This window comes from Semicossyphus pulcher, unplaced genomic scaffold (genome assembly GCF_022749685.1).
Source record: "Semicossyphus pulcher isolate SPU_LCO1_2020_fin unplaced genomic scaffold, fSemPul1.0.p SCAF_3, whole genome shotgun sequence".
Lineage (NCBI taxonomy): Eukaryota > Metazoa > Chordata > Actinopteri > Labriformes > Labridae > Semicossyphus > Semicossyphus pulcher.
Window position 1 is genome coordinate 2,835,992 of NW_027211704.1, and position 22,559 is coordinate 2,858,550.

A 22,559-nucleotide genomic window follows, 5' to 3' on the forward strand; every position below is an offset into this window, starting at 1 on the left:
TTGCCAAGGGGCAGGAGAGGCGCTCAACAAGTTTCACGCATCTTTTCTTTCGGATAAGAAACACATTTCTTCTAACCGTCCGGGGACAGGAACACCGGGAAACATGGCTGCTCTTTCAGCCTGGTTTTGGAACGAGAGGTTTTGGCTGCCACACAATGTAACCTGGGCGGATCTGGCGGACCCAGCTCCCGGGGTGGAGTACCCCAAAGCTGGACACTTGTTTTCTGCCTTACCGCTGGCTTTTGGAATTTTTGTCGTCAGGATACTCTTCGAAAGGTTCGTACTTCCCGCTTATATTGGATGTTTCTTGTGAGTGATGGGAAATTCCCAGAAACTACTTTTAACGGACGTCAACGCAGTGATGGGTTCACTAGCTGTGGGAGAACTCATATCTTAAGAATATGTGTTTACACAGAGGTTCAGAAACTTTATTTTTTAAACACCACAAATGTTCATCACTACTTTCTTGTCACTAATTCCACCTTTTAATAATATCCGACTGCACTTTTACTTTCTTGTCCTCTACTTTTAAAGACACATGTGAGGTCTGAATTTCCCTTAAATATCTCTTATCTCTTGAGTCCCGCTACAAGTAAATGCAACACCGTTATAACAAAACCTATATAAATGTTGCCGGGAAACCTTTCTCGAACAAACTTGCCATTGATGTTTAGACAACTCCAGACTTGTTTGTTTTACTAATCTGACCTTATTGTGTCTTGAGCCCTGCCAGCCTGCTGCCTCTGTGACACTGACACATCTGCTTGTAACATATATGATCAAGGTACCCATTGCAGTCCTGTGTAAAGGTGAAGCTGTGTTTTTGTTCAGGCTGCAAACGTAGAGAAGGAAATAATTTGATCACATTGCATTCAGCTACACACACACACACACAAACGCTCAATCTGTATTGGATGACAGCCAGCTGCAGGGCTTGCAACACAACCAGGCTGAGATGTCCTGAGGGCATTTGGCTCTGTCAGACCATAGCAAAGTTTTGGGTTATTCAATTGGCAGTTGATGCATACTTGAGATGTTGTGCTGTTATCTGACTTGACTTGCTCTCTTAACTGAAGATACGGTTAGTCCAAGTTTACTACTATGATACTGATAAGAGAGGAAAGAGTGGAATTACACATTAATCAATATCAGCTCAAGTGTAACACGCTATAGTAGGTGTGTCTGTCTAGATGGGTGGCGTAGTCCCCAACATCAATCAATCAGTTTGGCACCAAATCACAAGTAAAGATATCATTACATATAGAGCAGGTCTAGACTCTGTACTCTTTACAGAGACCCAAGTTAATCCACAAGTGATGAAGCACTGAGCATCTGTAACAAGGACAAACTGTTTAGCAGGCAGAAACCTCAAGCAGAACCAGACACCATCGTTCCTGATTCTTTGAAAGATCTCATAACGACATCCTTAAAACAACTTAGGTATCATTTGGAAACTTGCCGACAGTGGCACCAGGAAACATTTTATTGACGACGACTTTCTTTTGTGTACTTAATGACCTGTTGCATGCACATGCTTGACGGATTACTATATTAGTTGAATAATGACTGGTTCAGGGGACGCTTCTCCTTTCTATAACCCTAACAGGTTCCCTGTTTCTAAATCCAGTAGTGTTGTGGAAGTCTGGAAATCCTGTTTAGTGTTAATACATTGACTCAACGCTCACATTTCAGATCAGGCTTTTAGAGTATTGCTTCTTATTAGATATTTTTGGGCTTCTTGCCTTGATTAGATCGGACAGCTGAAGAGAGACAGGAAGGAAAGAGTGGGGGATGACATGCACCAAATGGTCACAGATCAGGCCTCTATATGGGGCACCTGCTCTACTAACCAAGCTAAACCAACCCCCCGCAGAGTACTGCTTTTGATTATTATTAGTAAAACAATTAAGTAATTGAGAGCACTCGTAATTGCTCGAGTGTTTTGTTTACACAGTGTTGGAGCTAATGTGAGGTCAGATGGAGGGCTGCAGAATGTGGTGTTCTGTCACTGAGTTCTGGGTAATATGACAAAACATGCTGTGAGAGGATAAACGTTTTTTAGAAGTCAAAATAGTTTTTGTCTTGCTGTATATGCTGCGGTAAAAATGTCCCCAGGGTAAAGAAGTGGCATGAACTTGAACACAGTAGAGGTGTTGTCATACATACCTTGATGTTTACATTGTTAGCTATAAAAAGTTATCTGATCAAGGTTCACATTGAGTGAGATGTAAAACCCCTGGCGTCGAAGTCAGTGGGGTTTTGTCTGTGTGAGTTTTTGGGTGGATGCATTAAAGTTCTGTGGTTAACACGAGTTTTGGAGGTTGACAAGTTTTTATCTTCGGCTTTTCTCCTGAAATATTTAAACTTTTATGTGTCTTGAAAAAGGTGGTTGCTAGCAAGTGGCTCATTGATACCACAGAGGCTGTCATGCGTCATCATGCTCAACGTGGTCATACTGAAAGCCTACTGGTGTTAATGCTGAAGGCACGCAACAGTGTTGTAGGTTGATAGCTGACCGTAATAGATTGGTATCATTAACATACTCGCCACAGATGTTATTTTCAGCAACATGTTTAGCCTCCTAACGTTACAGGAAGTACAAATTGATAATAAGTCATATTAAATGTCCGCTTGTGTCCTAACAGGGAGGCTAACAGGAGATAGCTTTTTGTCACTGTGGCATGGTTTCTAGTTGTGACACCCGCCCCGAGCACAGCGTCAGGCTCTGTATGTTTAATTCAGACGAGATCAAGTGTCTGTAAATAAGGAGCAATCAGATACTGGAGATGTCTGAGGAGGTTTGCGGAGGTGTTTGATAAGATGCACTCAGTATCAGGGCTTCCTGTCTCAGGTGCCAGAGTTGACCTTCTGTCGCTGTGTGGCGTGAGGTTTTCCCCGACCAGCGACCGATCCACAGCGATGTTATCAGAGAGCGTTTACTCTTCCACCTGCCGACACTCTGACCTCCCCGCTGCCTCATTCATTTATTTATCAGAGAAAAGCATCACACCACAGCTTGAGTTCCTACTCCTCTCTCTGCAGGACCTTAGCACAAGCTGTGCTGTTTGACACACACACACACACACACACACACACACACACACACACAGTGCACGAAATACACACATTGTGCTCACACACCTGCAGTAAGAGGATCAGAGTGTTCTCACAGTCACACCTTGATAAGGAAGAGGTTACAGCTGTTCACCGAGACACGTCCAGTCAAAAACTGGTTTTGATTCATGGCCTGATGCTTTATTTTTTTTTTACTTCCCCCTTTTTATAAAGCTGTAAAGTGGAGCGAAATCTTTGATTTCAATTTCTTATTTTATTCATTATCCTTAATAACAGAAACACTCGTGTCAACAGTAACAGTTTTGATTACTCTGAATGTTTTGTCCCTCATTTGTCTGGCGGGTGGCTCAAAATACTTGCCAAATATCGATATCACAATATATCTGCGTCCCGACTGTTGTGATACAATTAACGTACCGCTGGCGCCAAATATCGATATTTTAATTGAAAAAATTCAGCGCTCTGAATAGACCTTCCTGCCTATTTGAGTCACGCATCATTGTTTATCTCAATTTGTGTCAAAATCTGTGGAACTGACGACTTGTTGCAGTGAATAATACATTAATTCTCACCTTTTAAGGGGCATTTTGTTTTCTTCAGTTAATCAGATATTGTGATGTATCATGATGTGATTGTCTTGCAATATATAAATGATCGCTGTATTGTGATATTGTTATCGTGGGCCATGTATCGCGTATCGTCAGCTACCGTACGATCCTGCACATGAGCCTTGACTGATATTGCAACTGTAAAAAAGCCTTTATAAACGAATCAATTAATCACTCTATTAATGATTTAATAATTAATAATTTTCAAGCAGTAATGCCAAAACAACACCCTGATGCAGCCACTCAAATAGGGTTTAATTTGTTTCAATATATGCCATCTCACATGACAGAGTCCAGCTGAAGGGTTGCGACTTTTTCAAACAAGTAATTGATCAATTTAAAAAAAAACCTCTCCAACAACTTCCTCTGTTCCCGCACATTTGACCAAATCTACTTTCAGTGGTTCCACTCAAACTGAAACTGTGAGAAAGTTGACCTTCCAGCAATACTTCCGTTTTAACTGCTTCTTCTGCTCCTTTCAGTATTTGTTTCACGTCACCTACAGAATCGATCGCTTCAGTGTTTCAACCAGGCTGTATTACATAATAAGCAGTGCACGTCTTTATTCAGTCGATGTTTCCTTTCGTAATTGTTGTTTCTTGTTTATGTATCTTTAATCTTACTGTTTATTTTAATAACTGTAGTGTGAGATCACGTGCCATAAAGATGAGATCATTTTTAGTCTTTCTAGTCAGTCAGGAAGATATCTACAGGTACATGACAGTAACAAATACGTTATTTAAAGTCTTACACTTCACCAGCCTCTGCTTCTGCATTCAGACATATGACCCTTTGTCCATACAGGGCAGCATTTTCACATGTAATCACCGAAGCCTCTGTGCAGGATTCCTCTTCTACCTGCACGTTCTTCCTCTTTCTGACTTGCGCGACGGCTGTCGTGGGAAGGACCAGCCCCTCCTTTAGTAGACCAGTTTCTTCTTGTTTGATCGTAATCACCGCTTTGCTGTTGGCAGTGACTTTGTAGATGAGAGCAGTCGGTCTGTGTGTGAGTCTAGGCCTTGCTAAGCTGTGTCATGAGTTGCACAGTTTTGCTGTGTATGTGTGTGAGATTATGAGTAGTCAGACTTGCCCTGTAATCTGTCGTGGCCTATTTTGTTTCCTCTTAAAACAACCAGGTATTTACGCTCTTGAGGAAGTGAGGGTGGATTCTAAACAAAAAGTGGTTGTGATGTAATAAAGCCACAGAAAAGCAAAAACCACAGCAGCTATCTAACTATATCATTTGGGGGCATAATAATAAGTAAGTTTGTGTAGCTGACCTGATATTTGGTTTTAAAGTGCGTGTGCTTATGCTCGGTTATGTACACAATTAATTCTGTAAACCAAACCACAGAATAGTAACATGGCAGGTATTATTTTGTACTCACTGTTCTCATTGTCTGTGGGTGAGTAAAGATGGCCGCAGTAGTTGAGTGTTGAATGAGGTTGTCTGTTTCTGGTGGTGAGTTTAGTGATGATTTATTAATGGTGGCGTGTGTTGAGGTTTGTAGTAATCTCTATTTACAGGTTCTACATAGAAATGTAGAATCTGTAGGCAGTGACGTGGATTTTAGGGATTCCAAGTTTTCTGATTTCCTCGAATGCATCAGACATGATCGATCTGACCTCCGTTCAACAAACTATTTTAAAAGTATTTTTCTTCTCCTCTTCAGGACAGACCTGACCAAGCTTCATTTTAACTTTTTACTAATCTGCGTCATGGTGTTGAAATTCCGGCGAAGGTTAGACCCATTAATTAAAGTAAATCACAAGAAAAACAGTTTCTTTTTCTGTAGCAGTGCAGCCTGCGGAAAAGGAAGTCTCGACTGGAAGTCGTTTATCGCATTTGGTGTGTGTGTGTGCGTGTGTGTGTAAGAGAGAGTGGGTGGGTGTGGGTACATATGGTAGTATGCTATCTGTGGGAACATTTAGTACCACATACATACATCAGTGTATTTGCACATTAACATCTCTGTACACTGTAATTGCACTATTACAACTGTGAAGAAGATGTATGGTACGTTAACACCTCTACCTCCCTGTAATGTTTGTTTACATTTCAGTTGTATGTTGGTTTTATACTTTAGATATAAAGTTTACCTTTCAGATATGTTTATATTTAGTTATATGTTAGTTTAAATTTTAGATTGAGGTTATTATTTATGACTGCTGTTAGAATTCCTCGATGTGTATATTCCTTCTTCTAGTGTTAGTGTGAGTATTTATTTTCTCCTGTACATCTATTCAATAGCTGATGACTCAGGAGTAATATGGATAGCAAAGCATTTTGTAGCTCACAACTTACTGACCAATTAAAATGAACAATACTGAGAGGGCAGTACTTCTGCTTTTTGAATTTTGGGATGGTGAAGAGATCAAACATGAAGAGCTAGACTACGTTAATTGTTTGTGGCTTAGCTGCTGTGTGTGACAGGGAGATGAACTTGATCTGCCAGACTGCCACGCCTCCACTGTCTTGTGAAATGCTCCAGAATGGCTGTTTTTTTTAACTAGGTTATGTAGTAGTTATGGACACTGTTGTGAATGCTTTATAAGATGCTTCACTCTAATAGCATGCATGCATTTTCTAGAATTTAATGCCCCATATAGAGATGCTTTAAACTCCTCCTTGTTCACTTTTCTGTTTGTCTTTGTCTCTCCACAATGTTTCCTCCACAGAACTGTCCACTCCGTCTCAAAACTTTGCTGTTACCTCACATTTAAAATAAAGCCCTCACTCACGTCCAGTGCTGTGCTATGAATAGAGTCAGGCCTGCACCTCAGCCTGGAAAGATTTCCCTGTGTCGAGGTTGCGTTGCATCCGTTCACAGCTGTCCGAGCACGCAGACCACACTGAGCCTGTCCCTTGGTAACAGGCTTTGTGTGTATGTTGCAGAGGTCAGGTTCTGAGGAGGAACAGGGATGTTTTGACGTTTTACATAAATAGATTAGCTTGCGTCTCTCACGTTTTTCCTCTCTGCTGTCGCTGCTGTCTGCCAATTAGCTCTGCAGGCTCAGGCATGCACGGACTATTTCTGTCGATTCATCCTCCTGCTTGCCATGCATTTGTTAGACCTGTGCTTACAAGAGAACATACACCAAATTAGCTCCCTTTGTAGCTCACCCTTGTGAATAGGTAACAGTTTAATGGAGAGAGATTATTAGATAGTTAGTGCAGCCTCGTGAAGTCAACTCAGGACGAATCAGACTCTCCAGCTGCGTTGCATTCAGAGCTTTGTCGCCCTTGAGTTGTCAGGTGATCAAACTGCCAAACACTGATCACTTCATGTTCGCTCTGCTCATTAGACATGTTTTATGCTCATGGTGCTCTTGAACAAAGACGTGAATGTTGCCTGGAGTCATGTTTTCTAACACTGTGCCACGTGGAAGCGATGCATCCAGTCTCGTCTCTGCAGATTGTGTCCTCTTTGGTTTACTCGGACCACAGAGTGATCAACAAGCCGTGTTTATTGGGCCGTTTACTTGTCATTACTCTTATTTAAAATGTGAAGCGTAACTCTTCTTCAAAGGTCACTTAAAGGTCATTAATCAACTTTCTTTTTTCCAGCCTCTTTGATCTACTTACTTGTCATTGCTCTGAAGTCTGAACTAAACGTCACTTCAGGACAAAGAGAACAAAGTTCTTAGAGCTGGTTCATACACGGATACAATAAAAAGCAGGGAGGGGACAAAGCACTGATTGCTTTTACAACAGACAACAGGAGGGTTTTTTTTTACAGTTTTTTTCCTCCTCAGCTTCCTCATAATGGAAACAATGGCTCCGGCTGTTATGTGGTGTCAGATTCCTACCACCAGGAACCCTCTCCTTGTGCTGCAGCGAGACAATAGAGGTTTCATCATATCGAGGTTTTCGTCACAGTTCAACACTGGTTCAGTATTGCTAAACAAATACCTGATGAACATGATGATACCAGGCTGTCTGGCTTACAAAGGTGTGGCATTATTTAAATACATCATTAAAGCTGCCCTGCCTGAGTGATTGTTAAGTGGTTAAAGAGTAACTGCACACTTAGACATGTTTTTTGAGCTGTTATCTAAATTATATTGCTGTACTGTGATGAAACGCATCAATGCTGGTGTTGTTATTGACAATTCTTACCTAAAGAGAAAACACAACGGCAAATCAGAAAACACAACGACATTAACCAAACCGGAAAAGGTAGGTACGCTCGGGCGTCATGAAACGTTGCTGATTGGTCCGTCCTTTGAACCGGAAGGACTTGGTTTACATGTTATGAAAATATGAGCGCCGCCAGTGACAGCGTACTCGCTGTGAAACCGCGCTCATTTTCAAACATATCCTGATCGAGACGCGTCATTCATAGTTTACACTATTTTTGCTAGCACACTGCACATTAGCCTTCTAGCTAACGTTATGCTACCACTCAGAGATGCGCCTATCCTCTCTTGCCCTCACATTGCCTCGGCTCCGAAAGCTCCGGCTTCAGGCGTTAGTGGGGCTGGAGCCAGCGGCTTGAACTGATAGGGCTCGGGACCACCGTGGTTCTCCACCAGACTAAAGTGCTGTTCAGGGGAGAAGTCCTCCACCTCAGCCCTCTGTGGCATATGTGCCTTGTGACTCTGGATGTCACTGAGCTGCCAGACACACCCACCCCCCCTCCACCCTCTCAGCCCCTTGGCTGCTTTGAGCATTATTCAAACTCGTGCAGTGGGTGGCGTTATGGTCAGACCTGGGGGTGCAGTTACAATTTAAATGCAGAATCTTAATCAGCGTGCTCCACGAGTGGTTCTGCACCAGTGGGACATTTTCTTTCACTAAATGTTGAATCAAACACCTGAAGGTTAGCGCTCTTTATGGATAAAGTAGGGCTCACTAACATCACTTTCTCTTCTCTCTAATATCTTCTGCTTTGTGTCTAATGGAAAAGTAGTTCTGTGTGAATCCTGTCTTATGTTTTGGCCACGTTCTCTTTGTTTTCAGTAAAGGAAAGAGTGGACAGAATGCACACATTGTATTATAGCTCTGGGACTTTATTCAGAGGAAACAGGATGCAAGGGCAGAATTTTAACCCTAAGGGTGGACTGTAGGCAAATGGCATGCAAGGCAGTGGGCAAGGCACGCACTGTGAAGGCAAAGGAAACAGAATACATCTCTGACGTCTGGTAATCAGTGGACCTAAAAACATCAAAAATGAAATAGTAGAAATCTAAAATATATTTGTGAAACCAAAATGTATTTTAAATCAGGGTAGAGATCATCGTATGCCACTGGCTAAGGAATTTTTTGTGTCACCTCATTGCTGCCGTCTGGAACCTCCAGCCAGTGAACGTAACTGTTTCACAATGGTCCTTTTCTATTGGCAAACACTGGAAACAACCGTCTCATCTGACTGCAGTCTTTTTGCAAAGTGACACAGTTTGATGACTTTTTCATCCTTCTGGCTGTTTCACTATCGAGGATTTTATTAACTAATTTGAAATTCAGTTCATAAATAAGTTACACAATTATAAACTCTTGGAATAAATCTTGAATAAGAAGTCAAATAAATGTACACAGATTAAATCCGTGTAAACTGAAGGTTTTAAGTTGAAGGCTTTAGGCAGAAATTGTTCGCGCTGCGCCGCTGCACTCTGAGAGCTGTACGACCACATGATCAAGTAATAACATGTCTTTCAAACTGTGGCTGGGTGTCTTTTTCAACACTAACAGACTCATTTGTCAGGTCCTTGAGTTAGTCCTCACTTTCCTCAGAGGAATGAACATAGTTTGGATTCCTCATTGATACTTAGAGCCAGACGAAAGGTCAAGAGTTCAGTTTTGTGTGACTTGGAGGTTATAATGTTGACTTACAGAATACCACTGATATGTACTTTACAGGTGCTCTCATGCACTCTTATTTGAATTACATTGTTGTTTTAAGTCTATCTTTACTCCACATTCATGAGTCTTTTCTCTACAAACAGGCCAACGTGTTTGCAGCTTCTACATGTTGAAAGCTTCTAAGCATTTACGTCATTAACACCAATATCGCCGTCAGTCATGTTTATTTAATCGTGGGAAGCCAAAATCATGATTGATTAATATTTGATTAATTGTGCAGCCATATACTGAGGTGTATATGTTTTATATTTCTGTAGTTTTTGATATGTGAATGGCTTTGTGACTCAGGATCAATGACTATATAGATGGACAACGCGGACGAAGCCGGATTTGTCAACAGAGCTGTCAATCAGCGTTTTGACAGCATCAAATAACTAAAAATAGACTTGTCAGAAAAATGAACACTTGGACGTAAATCAGCATGATAAGAACTAACTATAAAGACAGAAACCATGTTTGAGAAAAATGTATTTGACGTGTATTTAGATTTTATAGTTTGACTCATGTCCCATCTGTTAACATGGAGGAGGCGGGCTTTAGGACCTATACTGCAGCCAGTCAGCAGGGGGCGATAGAGAGGGTTTGGCTTCACTTTTAGGGAGCTGTCATGTCGTCCATCTTTTTATACAGTCTGTGCTCAGAACAGTTTCAAGGCAAACATTTGGAGAAAATCAATTCTGGCCGTTTTGTTTGCCACTGCTGTTAAACATATAAAAAATAGGGATAGCAATCTGCAATTTATGACCCCAAAATAAATAAATGATTAACGTTTTTTCCATCCACGGTTTGGGTTAGATGAGTATGTAAATGTTTATCAACAAGCAATCAGTGACTTATATTTTTGGGATCTGTGACATGACAACATTTTAGATTCAAGTTCTGTGTAGTTTAAGATCTACTATAAAGAATATTGTTTGTTACATGTCATTAATTAAGATTTTTATGTCACAATTTCGTGATTTTGACTGGTGATCAGTCCAGGGTGTAACCCCGCCTCTCGCCCAATGACAGCTGGGATAGGCTCCAGCCCCCCGCAACCCTGAACAGGATAAACGGTATAGATAATGGATGGATGGATTTTCATGACTGAGCTGGTATACCTGCACAGTATCTTTATTACTCAAAGTGCCAGCTGTCAGCCTGGCAAACTCTTATAAAAGTATTGTGTCCTGAGACTACGTATGTTGGTTGTTTAATCTCAGGCTAATGTTTGCACATGTGTTCTAATGTGATGTTTAGTCAAGACTTTGGTATTTTCTCCTAAAATGGGGGGCAATAATATGTAACCTATATGAATAATTTTGGATTTGATTCGTTAACTTGCTTATTTCTTCATTCATAACTAGTTGTTCATAGTGAAAGCATGAATATCTGTCTCTAAATCAATAAACTAAAGCTTCAGCTGCCGTGCAGAGACAGATGTGGGCCTGACCTCGTGGACTCGCACAGTTAAATACAAATAGCTTTATTTTATTGCAGCTTCTTCTGGCCTGACAGAGGAAGCTGTTTACAATGTCACCGTGGTTACCAAGTCAGTACCGCCGTCTGTGTCTGTGCCGTGGAGTCAGTTTCAGTGCAGCAGCTCCACATTTTTGCCTGACAAAAGAAAGTTGTGGGTCTGCTTCATTTAAGAGGAACTCGTGTTCAGATCTCACAGATTACAGCCACAGGAATGTTTCTCTTCAACAGCTTCTGTGTACATTTTTGCACTGACAGTGTACAACCCTGCAAATGATTGATGGAGCCTCTTTCTTTTCTGCTTAACAATAGAATAATATTTGAAATAGAAGCTGAGAACACTGAGCTGCTGATGATTTAATGCAACATGCAGTAAAACATTCTTAAATACTCTCAGCAGAACTCCAAAAGTTCCTTTTTTCCTCATTTTTAATGCTCCCGTCACGCTTTTTGATGCAAAAGAAATGTTTGAACAGAATGTTTTCACTGTATTGCTGTGCACAAAGACCCATTGTTGCAGCCACACGATCTGCACAAAATCTGGCCCAAACTCCTGAGTGTACGACTCAACCTGGCTGAACCTGACTCACAGGTTATTTCTGAAATTTAACCTCTTATATTTGAGCTACAGCTTCCTCACAAAGATTTATGTCTGCTAGGACGTGCAGAAAGTACTTATGCCCACTGATGCCTAGATTGTGTGAGTCACATCCATCCAACAAGATTGAAGAGAAGATTGTTTGAGATATTGAAGTGGCAGTATTTAATTTAAGCCAGCAGCCACATGTGACACAATAGACCATTTGTCTTACCCGTGAGTCACAGCGCAGCTTTCTCCAGCATCTTTTCCGATAAATGTTTGTGTTGAGCTACGAGCTTCTCTCCCAGCTGAACGTGACAGTTAAGTCATAATGCGGAGCAGATCTGCAGGCCAGGCCATTCAAGGTCATAATGTTCCCATGATGAAGAAGACGTCCAAAAATCACTGGGGATTTTGAGAAGCTCCCCTTCAGCTCTCCTTTGTTTCATATCATCCATCATTAGCTGTTAGAGAGCCAGACTTATGTCCTGATCAGACAGAGCGCATTTTACAGGCTGTACAACGCACTGCCTTTTCTGTTGAAGTCTACGGTTAATAATGGTACTACGGTACTGTTATTAAGGCAACCACCAAATCATTAACCTAACCGTTATATTGTAAACTGACAGAAGGCCCGCCTCTACATTCATCTGATTGGACAATGAGAAAAAACGTAAAGGACGTCGGGCGCTTAGCAACGCAAAAGCAGCACACAAAAAATAGAAAGAGAGAGACAGTGTTAGTAAACTACATTTAAAAAGTGCTGAATACCCGAACAGCTGATAGGTGATGAGACACTGCGGAGTACTCGATGTAGCAGTTGCAGCGGTTGTGGTAGTAGCATTAGCACTATAGCGGTTGATGTTCAGCATCGTAATACTTCTTGTTGAAGAAGCTAGCAGTGTGCATTTGGATTCTGCATGTTTCCTTTAAAAAACAGACAGATAGGGAGGGACTGGGGCAGACATTTATTGTCGTTTACAGAAATCAATATGTAACCAAAAAGACGGTGACAGCCCATTACTGCTCGCTAGCTAGTGTAGCCTATAGGTCCTCTGCATCTTGTGGGAAGGGCATGAAAACTCAAGAAAGCCTTTCATTAGATGCAGAATTAGCATATTCCCCAAATGCAGGATGAGTCCTAAACATAATCAAAATATTTTCCAGGAAAGGACAAACTCTTAAATATCATTCATCGTCTCTCTAAGCAAGATATGTGATTAAACAAATTTTATTTTATGCAGGTGTTCTGCTGATTTTTCTTGTCAATAAACAATAATTATATTATAGTTAAGAGTTACCCATAAAAACCTCATTGTGTTTATCTTTCCTTCCTCATACAACACTTAAAGAATCCTGCATTGTTTAGATTCATGTTTTTCCAGCACGTAGTCTTCTTCATTCCTGCTTTGCCGGCACATCGCTGCATATTTGTTCAATAACTCACCTTTAGATGAGTATCATAGTGAGACACCGTTCACAGGAGTGTATATTGTGACAGTTTGCACGTGTGTTAACATATGCAGCCTTTTGCACAAGCAGACAAATTAAAGAAGGACTCCCTCTTTGAGAAAAGCCCTTAAGTTTTACTAGCTGAAGCTGCGCAGGTTAAACTGTCCATCTGGAGCTAATATACATGCACTCATTTTATATTACTGCTGAGAATCTCATGCCACGTGATGTCAGAACAGAGCCGTCCCTTAAAAATGTGTTCACATGTCAGATATTTGACACACTGTTTATCAGTTCTGAATGTACAAAGAAACCCTGGTTATCTATCTGATGATAGAGGAAGACCTGGGCCAAACCGGTTTCCTTTCAGAGCTCTTATGTAAGTTTTAAAAACATCTTGTGACCCTTCATCTGACCCATTTTTATTTTTTTTATCTCTCTCACAGATTTATTGCGAGTACCTGTGCCCGCAGTCTCCACATTCAGCCAGGCGTTGGACGGAGAGCTCAGCCCAATGCAGTGCTGGAGAAAGTGTTCACATCCATCACACAGGTTGGGTTTCATTCTTGACATGTTCTTGCTCCTTTTTAAAGAAGCATTTATGTGCTGGAGTGTCTAATGGATTATATCGTGCTACATTATTCACACCATCTGACAACTGAAGATAAATGTATGATAACAGAGTTGGTCACATGAGGGTAAAGATGCCTCCAGATTATCACACTGCCTCCATTAAGTTTGGATTGAGTGACAGAGCGTCGTATGTTTAGGGTTATTTGAGGTATTTGAGATTCCTGAAGCCAAGACGGATCTACTTAAAGAGATTATCTCGAAGATTTTCATTTAAATAAATGTCTGTTAAGTCGCTATCTCTCTCTGAATGAGGTAACACATGGTGACTGAGCCTATGGCCCACTGATGAAAGCCTTTGCTTTTGCAGTATACTGGGTGTCTGTGGCGGCGCCCAGTTAGTGACGCGTTTTCCATCAGCCAGCAGTGGTTGGTCTGCCAGAGAGGGTAGGCGGAGCTAAGCGGCTGCTTTTCCGCTCTCTGCAAGTGTTGCGGGTAAACAGTAATCTACTATGGCTGAACAAACAAAGAAAAGATGGATGACTACAGATACAACTTCAACAAGAAGTGAAAATCCAAAGAAGAAGAAACAAACTCGACGCTCAGATGAAGCAAACAGTCTGAAAAGGAAAGCGACCGTCAGCCAGGAAAATCAAGAGTTACAACCAGAGCGACCGTGGACGTCACACATGCAGCACTGTCTGGATATCTGGGACGTGTGCTCCTGCAATTACCGTTTATCTCCATAGGTGGCTCCAAAGAGAGTGAAACTGAGATCTTCGAGATTATAACTTTAACTAAATAATTAAAAAGTTTACTTTGTAAGATCTACAGATAAAACAAAGATAACAAATACAGTATCTACGACATCAGTCCATCTGATTAAATGCTCAGGAAGTCAGAGCCAGCAGCATAATGACACGATATTTCCCTGATGCTGAATTTACATTTTTCTGATTCTCTTTGTTGATACCCTCAGAGGACAAAAGCATCTTGCATGTCACGCTGAGGCAATGAAACTGATTGGTTGTAATAAAACACATCATTTTTGCTGGCAACAAGAAAGGAAAACCTCACATTGCTTTGTTTAGTGGAGTGAAGAAGCAGAGTTTGTGCACGGCCAAAGTATGACGAAAAAATTATGCAAGAGCACACTTCTGACCTGACTGTAACTTTTCAGAAAATCTCCTCCTTCAGTTTGCAGTTCTGAAACTTAAGCGCAGACTTCGTCCTGATCAGTTTTGTATTTGCTGACTCCACATGCTCTCGTTGAGTCTGTTATCTTTAGAGTCTCTGAGATTAAAGCCCAAATAGTGAATAATCAGCAGGATTGTAATATGCTAATGCTTGCACTTGATACTGTAGATGTAGTGTGAATCTTTTTCTTTCATCCTTTAGCGGCTCGATGATTCATACGGAGTTGTTTCCTGTTTCCTCTCCCCGCACAGAATCCCGACTCTCGCCACCTGAATGGCCTCTCCAAGCAGCTGGACTGGGAGGTGCGAAAGGTCCAGCGTTGGTTCAGACACCGCAGGAACCAAGATAAACCCAGCACACACACTAAGTTCTGCGAGAGCATGTAGGTTAATGCCTGTTCTGTCCGACTGTAACCTCTCTGCAGGAGTGAGCCAACAATGGTTGTGTTTTCTGTTTATGTGACAGTTTGACTTTTGGTGTCTTTGCTTTATTTTGTTCGGGGTGCCAGGCAGGTTTCTCTCCTGGCACTTAAGATGAGTCAGTCAGTTTTGTTTGAATCAAACCTCACAATGGATGAACACATGAAATGTACACCCACAATAACAACAAACAAAACAACAAATCCCACAATCCCAAAATCCACGAAGCAATATCAAACAGTCCAACTCAAAACTCCACTTCGGGTTTTCTTTGTTTTCTGGACTCTTCTGTTGGTGTCCAAAAAAAAAATAAAGTTCAGTTTTTCAAATCAAAGTTCGAGTTCAGTAAAAAGAAAACAAGTAACAAAACAAACAAAAAAACCTTCAGGCAGAAATAATGGGTGCTTACTTCAGTCACTTCGGTTCAGTCAAATCCAGTTTGGGTTTTTGGCTGTGAAAGCCGGTTCTGATGAGCAGCAGCGTAACAGTGTGATCCAGGAGGGTTATTTCAGACGCAGGACAGATGACGACGGTGAATGAAACATACATTAGGGATTACACGACCTTACTGTCTTCAGTCGGTAAGATGAGCGTTGACTCCGACCGTCCGCACTGCTTCTGCCTTTTTCTGTCTCCTCAACACTGACGGGGAAATAAGGAAGTGGGTTTGAAAGGTGGCGCGAGCCGGGGACGAATCCGTGAGTGCGTCGTGGAAATGGGTGTGTCCGGGGTGTGTGTGTGAGCGTGCGTGCGTGCGTGCAATCCTTTGGGATGAAATCCAGATTGTCACGAGGTGTGGTATGATATTGTATGTGTGTGCTAGTGTTTAGAGTATGTGTAAGTTGATGTGCATATATTAGATTAATCGTGTGGTTCTCTCCTAACGCCTGGTTCTGTTTCTTCTCTGTAGGTGGAGGTTTACATTTTATTTGTGCATATTTACGTATGGGTTCCGGTTTCTGTGGCAGGTGGGCAGCAATTCTCTGTTAGCACTGATTGATAATATTTGATGTGCTGGGTATATTTCTATAGAAACGTTTTTGATTGTTTGGTGAACTAATACATGTTTGTTTTTAGTCCCCCTGGATGTGGGATACGCGGCATTGCTGGTACGGTTATCCCTATCAGGTATGATGCAGTTTTAAATCTCTGTCTACATAATCTATAATGCAATCAAACAGATATCAGAAATGAGATATTCTTTCTAACGAGATCTGAACACGCATCTCAGGGCCGTTGTGATAAACTGGCGCACAGTTAAAGGTGAAAAGCAGAAAAGTAGCTTGTGTTGACTTTTTCGTCTCCTTCCTCAGACTGAGAGTAAACAGCAGAAGCTTTCTTATCAGCTGTCACCTCCCTGACTCTTTACTGTTCTTGTATGAATAATAAGGTGGCATAAAAAGCAGTCAGACGAGTGATTTTTTACTTTATAAGAAGGTTCAGCTCAGATCCTTGTCATTGTATTTGGCTGGCAAGGTAATAACATTGATCCATGAGGTGTAGTTGTTGCTTAAATACTTACTAAAATTAAATCTTGTTCAGGTACACAAGTTTTGCTGACTTACGCTTAGCATTGGCAGTTATATTCTTACTTAGATTAAATGTATTTAAAGAGCAGCTCCAGTCATGTTTTAAGACATGTAAAATGCTCTGCTTAAGATAATTAATTTAGTCAGATATGTTTTTTTTCCTGCAAAATACGTTTAATTACCTTGTAAGAATCCTCCCGAGGCATCTCGTCCTTCTCCCTCTCTGAATCTGGCGCCGGTTTAGCTCAGAGGCTATTGTCCTCGATGCAGCGGCCCCGGGTTCAACTCCCGCCCTCGACCCTTTGCCACAAGTCATCCCCACTCTCTTCCCCTGTTTCCAACACTGTCCACTGTCCTCTCAATAAAGGCAAGAAAGGCCCAAAAAATAATCTTAAAAAAAATAATAATAATAATCCTGAATCTGCATAGTAAATTTCCACCCCCCCCTCCGTCGTGAAAACAAACACGTCTCTGCCGTCGTTTAGTGGCAACTTATTGAAACTTAGCTAGCTTGAAATGTAGTAATTAATAGCGGTAACGTTAACGTTAGCAGTCAGTAGTGAGTTTGCAAAACAATTAGGGTTGGATGATGTAATGATGTAAACAAGACAACAAACATTCATTGTACAGTTTCAAACGAGTCCTCTCCCCTTTAACATCTCTGGTTGTGTAGAACAATTATTGGACTAAATGGTGAATCAATAAGCAGGACTGACTTTGGGAAATATGGATTTTCATGAATTTGATGTTTTTATTGTTTAATTATATAATAATAATATAAAATATACAAGTAAATAGAAACTTTTTAAGTTAACTTTTTAACCTATATGCAGTGAGGACGTTGCATCACAGATTTAACAACAGATTTCAGTCACAGAACAAATGTTAACCAGCTCCAGCTGCACTTTCACTTGGAAGCATGATAAGACTTACTGAGAAGCAAAGCTTCTCACGCCTCGTTGCCAAACTAACTTCTGACATCATGGCGAATCATCGGGCCAGCGGTGGTCATGTGTCATTCTTTCACTCTCAGTATTGTGTTAAATCCAATTTAGTATGTTTTTTATGTGTAATGATAAAATAGTTATTTGAACCTCCCTGAACCTCTGACCTCTCTGTCTCTGCAGGTCATGACTCCGGGTCTTTACCACTACTACGTGACAGAGCTGGCCTTCTACTGGTCGCTCATGTTCTCCCAGTTCACTGACATTAAAAGGAAGGTAAGCAGAACTGCGCCGGCTCTCTCTCTCTTAGCTAACACCACACTGGATTCACCACAGCTGCCACTCCCTGTGAAACATTTGTTAATACCTCTGTTGTTCCTCATTTGGCAGAAGAAGGGAATGCGTGTGGGGATGTGTGTCCATGTGCGTTTTTATTTGTTGTGTTTTCCGATGCGTGCCTTGTTACAAGCTTTTACAGTCGGGTTAATTTTGGAAGGTCACATGGGAATGGCTTTTGGGCGAGTGGGAGCGGAGACTGGTGCTGCTCAGTCTGTGAATGCTTTGGATTTTCAGCACGAGGGCACCCACTGTCATGTGAGCGCAGGATGGAGCGGGCCTAACTCAATTAGAATTACAGAAATTCCACAGAGCTCCAGAGTATTAGAGCTGGAGTTAGTCACGGCCACAGACACTTACTTTTAACGTTTAATACAGCAAATGATTGGAATGTGATGGTGGAGGAGGTGATCGTGGAGCAGGCTGGTGCTACGATGTTTGACCACTGTAAGAGGTGAGCCGGAGGCTCAGAGGCGTCCTGTTTAATGTGCATTGTCTTCATGACACGAGGTTCAGAAAAGGCAGAAAAGCTCCTCCATGTCTGTTCATCAAGTTAAGGCCTTTAATTATTTACTATGCATTCATGTGTACTGCAAAGGTAGTGAGTTGACAAAACAGTGTAGAGGGATTCAGTTCAGATGGATTTTGCATTTGAGTCTTGACTTTGCAAACTTGCTCTATGCAGTTGGAACTTCAGTATTTATTTAGTTTGACTCACAGGATGTAATCTGTGTGTATAAAGGTGCCGTTGGCCAACTACAAACACAGCTCTCTGCCATGACTCTTGACATTTTAAAGTTGTAATCTCGAAGATCTCAGTTTTGTTCTTTTTGGCAGCACCTATGGAGATAAACGGTGACTGCAGGAGCACACTCCCAGATATCCACACAGTGCTGCATGTGTGACGTCCACGGTTGGCTCCGGTTGTAACTCTTGATTTTCCTGGCTGACGGTCGCTTTCCTTTTCAGACTGTTTGCTTCATCTGAGCGTCGAGTTTGTTTCTTCTTCTTTGGATTTTCACTTCTTGTTGAAGTTGTATCTGTAGTCATCCATCTTTTCTTTGTTTGTATCTATAATAAAACCAAAAAAGCCGCTGCTTAGCTCCGCCTACCCTCTCTGGCAGACCAACCACTGCTGGGCGCCGCTTGTGATTTTTGTTCGCGAAAGTCGCAACAGACAGCCAGTCTGTAATACTGAAAATGCAGGCTTTCATCAGTGGGCCATAGGCTCAGTCACCATTGTGTTACCTCTTTCAGCGATAGAGACTTTACAGACATTTATTTAAATGAAAATCTTTGAGATTATTACTTTAAACGACCCCTCGCTAAACATCAGCAGCCTCAGAGATCGCCACCTTCATGCTAAAAGTTTGACAAAGATTCAGATCATAGATAATGCAGGCTTTACTGCTTCTATCCTTACATCATATTTGTCTTTAATTGTTTTATGTGGCGTTTATTATTTAGCTGCTTTTCAGGGCTTTACTTCCCAATTGCAGATGTTTCACGAAAAAGAAATTCCCTCCCGACATTAATTTACCAAGATCCTGCCTCCTGAGGCGGCCAAGACAATCGTGATGGTTTAAATAAATATAAACAAGCCAGAGCTCTTTCCACTTAATGTGGAATTATAATGGACTCAGCCCGATCTTTGTACAGCACTGCAGCAGAAATGTTGAGCTGGCAGTCAGGAGACGTCTGCCTTACAAAAATATTGTACAAAAGACATGTTAACAGCATATTAAAAACGGCTTTGTAGTTCTAACAGATGAAAGATGGTTGAATTTATGGTAACACTGAACAAGTACGAGCCTGTAGAGGAAGTTAAACAAACAGAACAACCAGACCTCCAGAACACATTTATGAACAACTCTATTTCTCTATTTCTTCCCTCAGTCTACCTTTCTGTCCACACCTTTAGTCTGCTGCTGTCAGCCCAGATGACTCGGCTGTCACATGCACATGTCTCTGATCTTAAGCTTCACTCTGAAGTCTGTCTGTGTTCTTGTCTCTGGTTGTTAATCTTTCTCTTATATCTTCTCTCTCTGTCCTTTGGCTGCATATAAAAGATACTACTGAGTCAGATGAAAGATCAATCTGCAGCTTCTGCTTCCTCTCTAGAGGAGTGTCTGCCATTTCTTTCTATCTAGTGACAGTGTGCATGAATGAATAGTTTTATTGTAATCAGTAAAGGTGTGATGTGTGGGGCTTTGTTTTCATAATTGTTTGATTATTTTTGGCTGCGTGTTACCTTTGACGGGGCAAACAGGGAAAGAGGTGTGTGTCGCGCCTTCAGGGGGGAAGTCCACAACTTCACCAGGACGTCCCTACCTGTCTGACTCTCTGTTACATCTCCTTTGTAACACAAATGCCGAAAAATGCAAAACAACACGAGACAAGTTCACGGGTAAATATTCAGTGTGATTGGTTACTAACTTCCCCTCTGCCTTTTTTAATTTCAGGACTTCCTGATCATGTTCATCCATCACCTGGCTACAGTCAGCCTGATCAGCTTCTCCTACGTCAACAACATGGCGCGAGTGGGAAGCCTCGTGATGTGTGTCCACGATGCCTCTGACTTCCTGTTAGAGGTGAACTTTGACACTAAAAGAGTCCTCATTGAATTCTATTTAAATTACCAAAGCAACAAGCTACAAACCAAACACTGACTTTACATTTACCATATCACACAAAAACTTGAGTATATTAGATTTATGTTGTTTTGCCATTTTTGTTACTTTATTTATAGTTTTTCTGGTAGCATAGAAAGAGACGTATATGAAATTAAAGGACATTTATTATATGGTGTTAACTGAAATTAATTTTACATACAGTTGTTTCAGTTTAGGATATATTGTTCAGTAACCTTTGTACCTGAACAATGAAGATAAATTGTGATTGTTTTTAAGTCTTATCAGTCAATTCCTAATTTGTATTATCAGCCCAGTGGCAGGGTTAAAAGTATTATACTACAAACATAAGTTATCATGAACATGTTACATGTGGTGTTTTATTTCCTTGCAGGCAGCCAAGCTGGCCAATTACGCCAAGTACCAGCGCGTGTGCGACTTCCTGTTCATTGTGTTTAGTGTGGCATTCTTCATCACAAGACTTGTTATATATCCAATATGGTGAGTTCACAGTGACCCTGCAGCCACAGTATGAATATTATAAATGCTCTGCCATTACATTAATAATGTAATAACCCCTTTAATGTAATTTCCCTGTTTTTTTAAGAAAGTGTTTATTCATTAATAATTCTCTAGCTTTGGCTTTGAATTGGGTTTGACTTAGGTTGGAAATATAGACTCTCACAAATATAATATAAATCATCAGTTATGGGCCTCTAAACATGTGATAGTGAGTGTGTGTGCAGACCCTTGTGAGACCCTTCCCTCTGCGTCTATTCTGTTGTTTTGCTTTGCACGGGACGTTTTCAGGAGGGGCGCTGTTGTGGTTCCCTGAGCCAATCACAGCGTACAGGTGAGTGTAGGAGTAGGAGTGGTTCAAATTAGCAACTGGGCCACATTCAGACCGGAGAACATGGCGAAACAGCGATGTAGAGTTGGCCTTCTTTCTGTTAGACAGATTGGTGCCTCAAACCCGGTAGGATAAGCTAACTGGCGGCTAGCACAGAGGTAACCAGCGGTTAGCATGCTAGCGCTACAGTAACCTCCGGTTAGCATGCTAGCGCAACGGTAACCGGCGGTTAGCATGCTCGCACAAAGGTAACCGTCATGCTGTCGGTGTTAGTTCGGGAGGGTGGGCGTGTTCTCGCATGAGAGAGTGAGAGAGAGAGCTTCTGGTGACGAAGAGCCCAGCAGGAGGGGCCCAGTTTGAATGTGTTGTTGACCAAAGTTGAAGGAAAAATCCTTCATATTATACCTCTAAGCTTTGCTTTTGTAGACCATGCTTTGACAGAAAACATTATCATCCTAAGGTGCTTTGATGTCTTCCATGACTGCACATTCAGCACATATCCTGCAGCTGTAATTTGTAACACTGATCAGCAGCATGCATGCTGTCCTCTGACTGAAACCACCAGGCTCTGTCGTTTAGAAATAACTAAAGCAAGATGTAACGAGCACCAGAGGAGGCATATCCCAGCACACCCACAGTACCTGACAGTGTTTTAGGTTAGGGAGCTTTTAGGAAAGCAACTCATCCTCAACAGGGACCTGGATGTTGAAGCTCAACCTCCAGAGAGCCAGACAATAGGGAAGCTATCATTGGCGAAAGTAACCTGAGCAGCTATATTCAGTGTCTTGGTGTGGATGAGTGATAAAGCTAGTGTTGCCGTCGCAGCTATCTGGACTGAAATCCAAACCTCTACTGGGGGAGGTGGGTCTGTTGACAACCAGCTGTCACTCACCTGGATTTAAAGGAAGCCATGACCTCACCTGACAGCACAGTAGATCCGTGTGTCTCGCCTGCTTGGTTACTAATGGCAGCCAGATGGGAATTACAATCTCCTCATTAGAAGAAGGCTGATTAATAATATGATGAAAGAACAGCTTCGTTACTTTTT

At 41.6% G+C, this 22,559-nt stretch overlaps 1 protein-coding gene across 1 annotated transcript in view; it reads left to right on the top strand.

Moving 5' to 3' along the window:
• Positions 1-22,559, top strand: part of cers5 (ceramide synthase 5) — a 27,367-nt gene continuing 4,808 nt past the window's right edge. The window contains exons 1-8 of the mRNA XM_069678335.1: positions 1-276; positions 13,483-13,588; positions 15,055-15,185; positions 16,133-16,190; positions 16,300-16,350; positions 17,879-17,971; positions 20,494-20,622; positions 21,056-21,162. Of these exons, the coding sequence (XP_069534436.1) occupies positions 104-276; positions 13,483-13,588; positions 15,055-15,185; positions 16,133-16,190; positions 16,300-16,350; positions 17,879-17,971; positions 20,494-20,622; positions 21,056-21,162 (848 nt within the window). The 5' untranslated portion in view covers positions 1-103. The remainder of the gene's footprint in view (positions 277-13,482; positions 13,589-15,054; positions 15,186-16,132; positions 16,191-16,299; positions 16,351-17,878; positions 17,972-20,493; positions 20,623-21,055; positions 21,163-22,559) is intronic.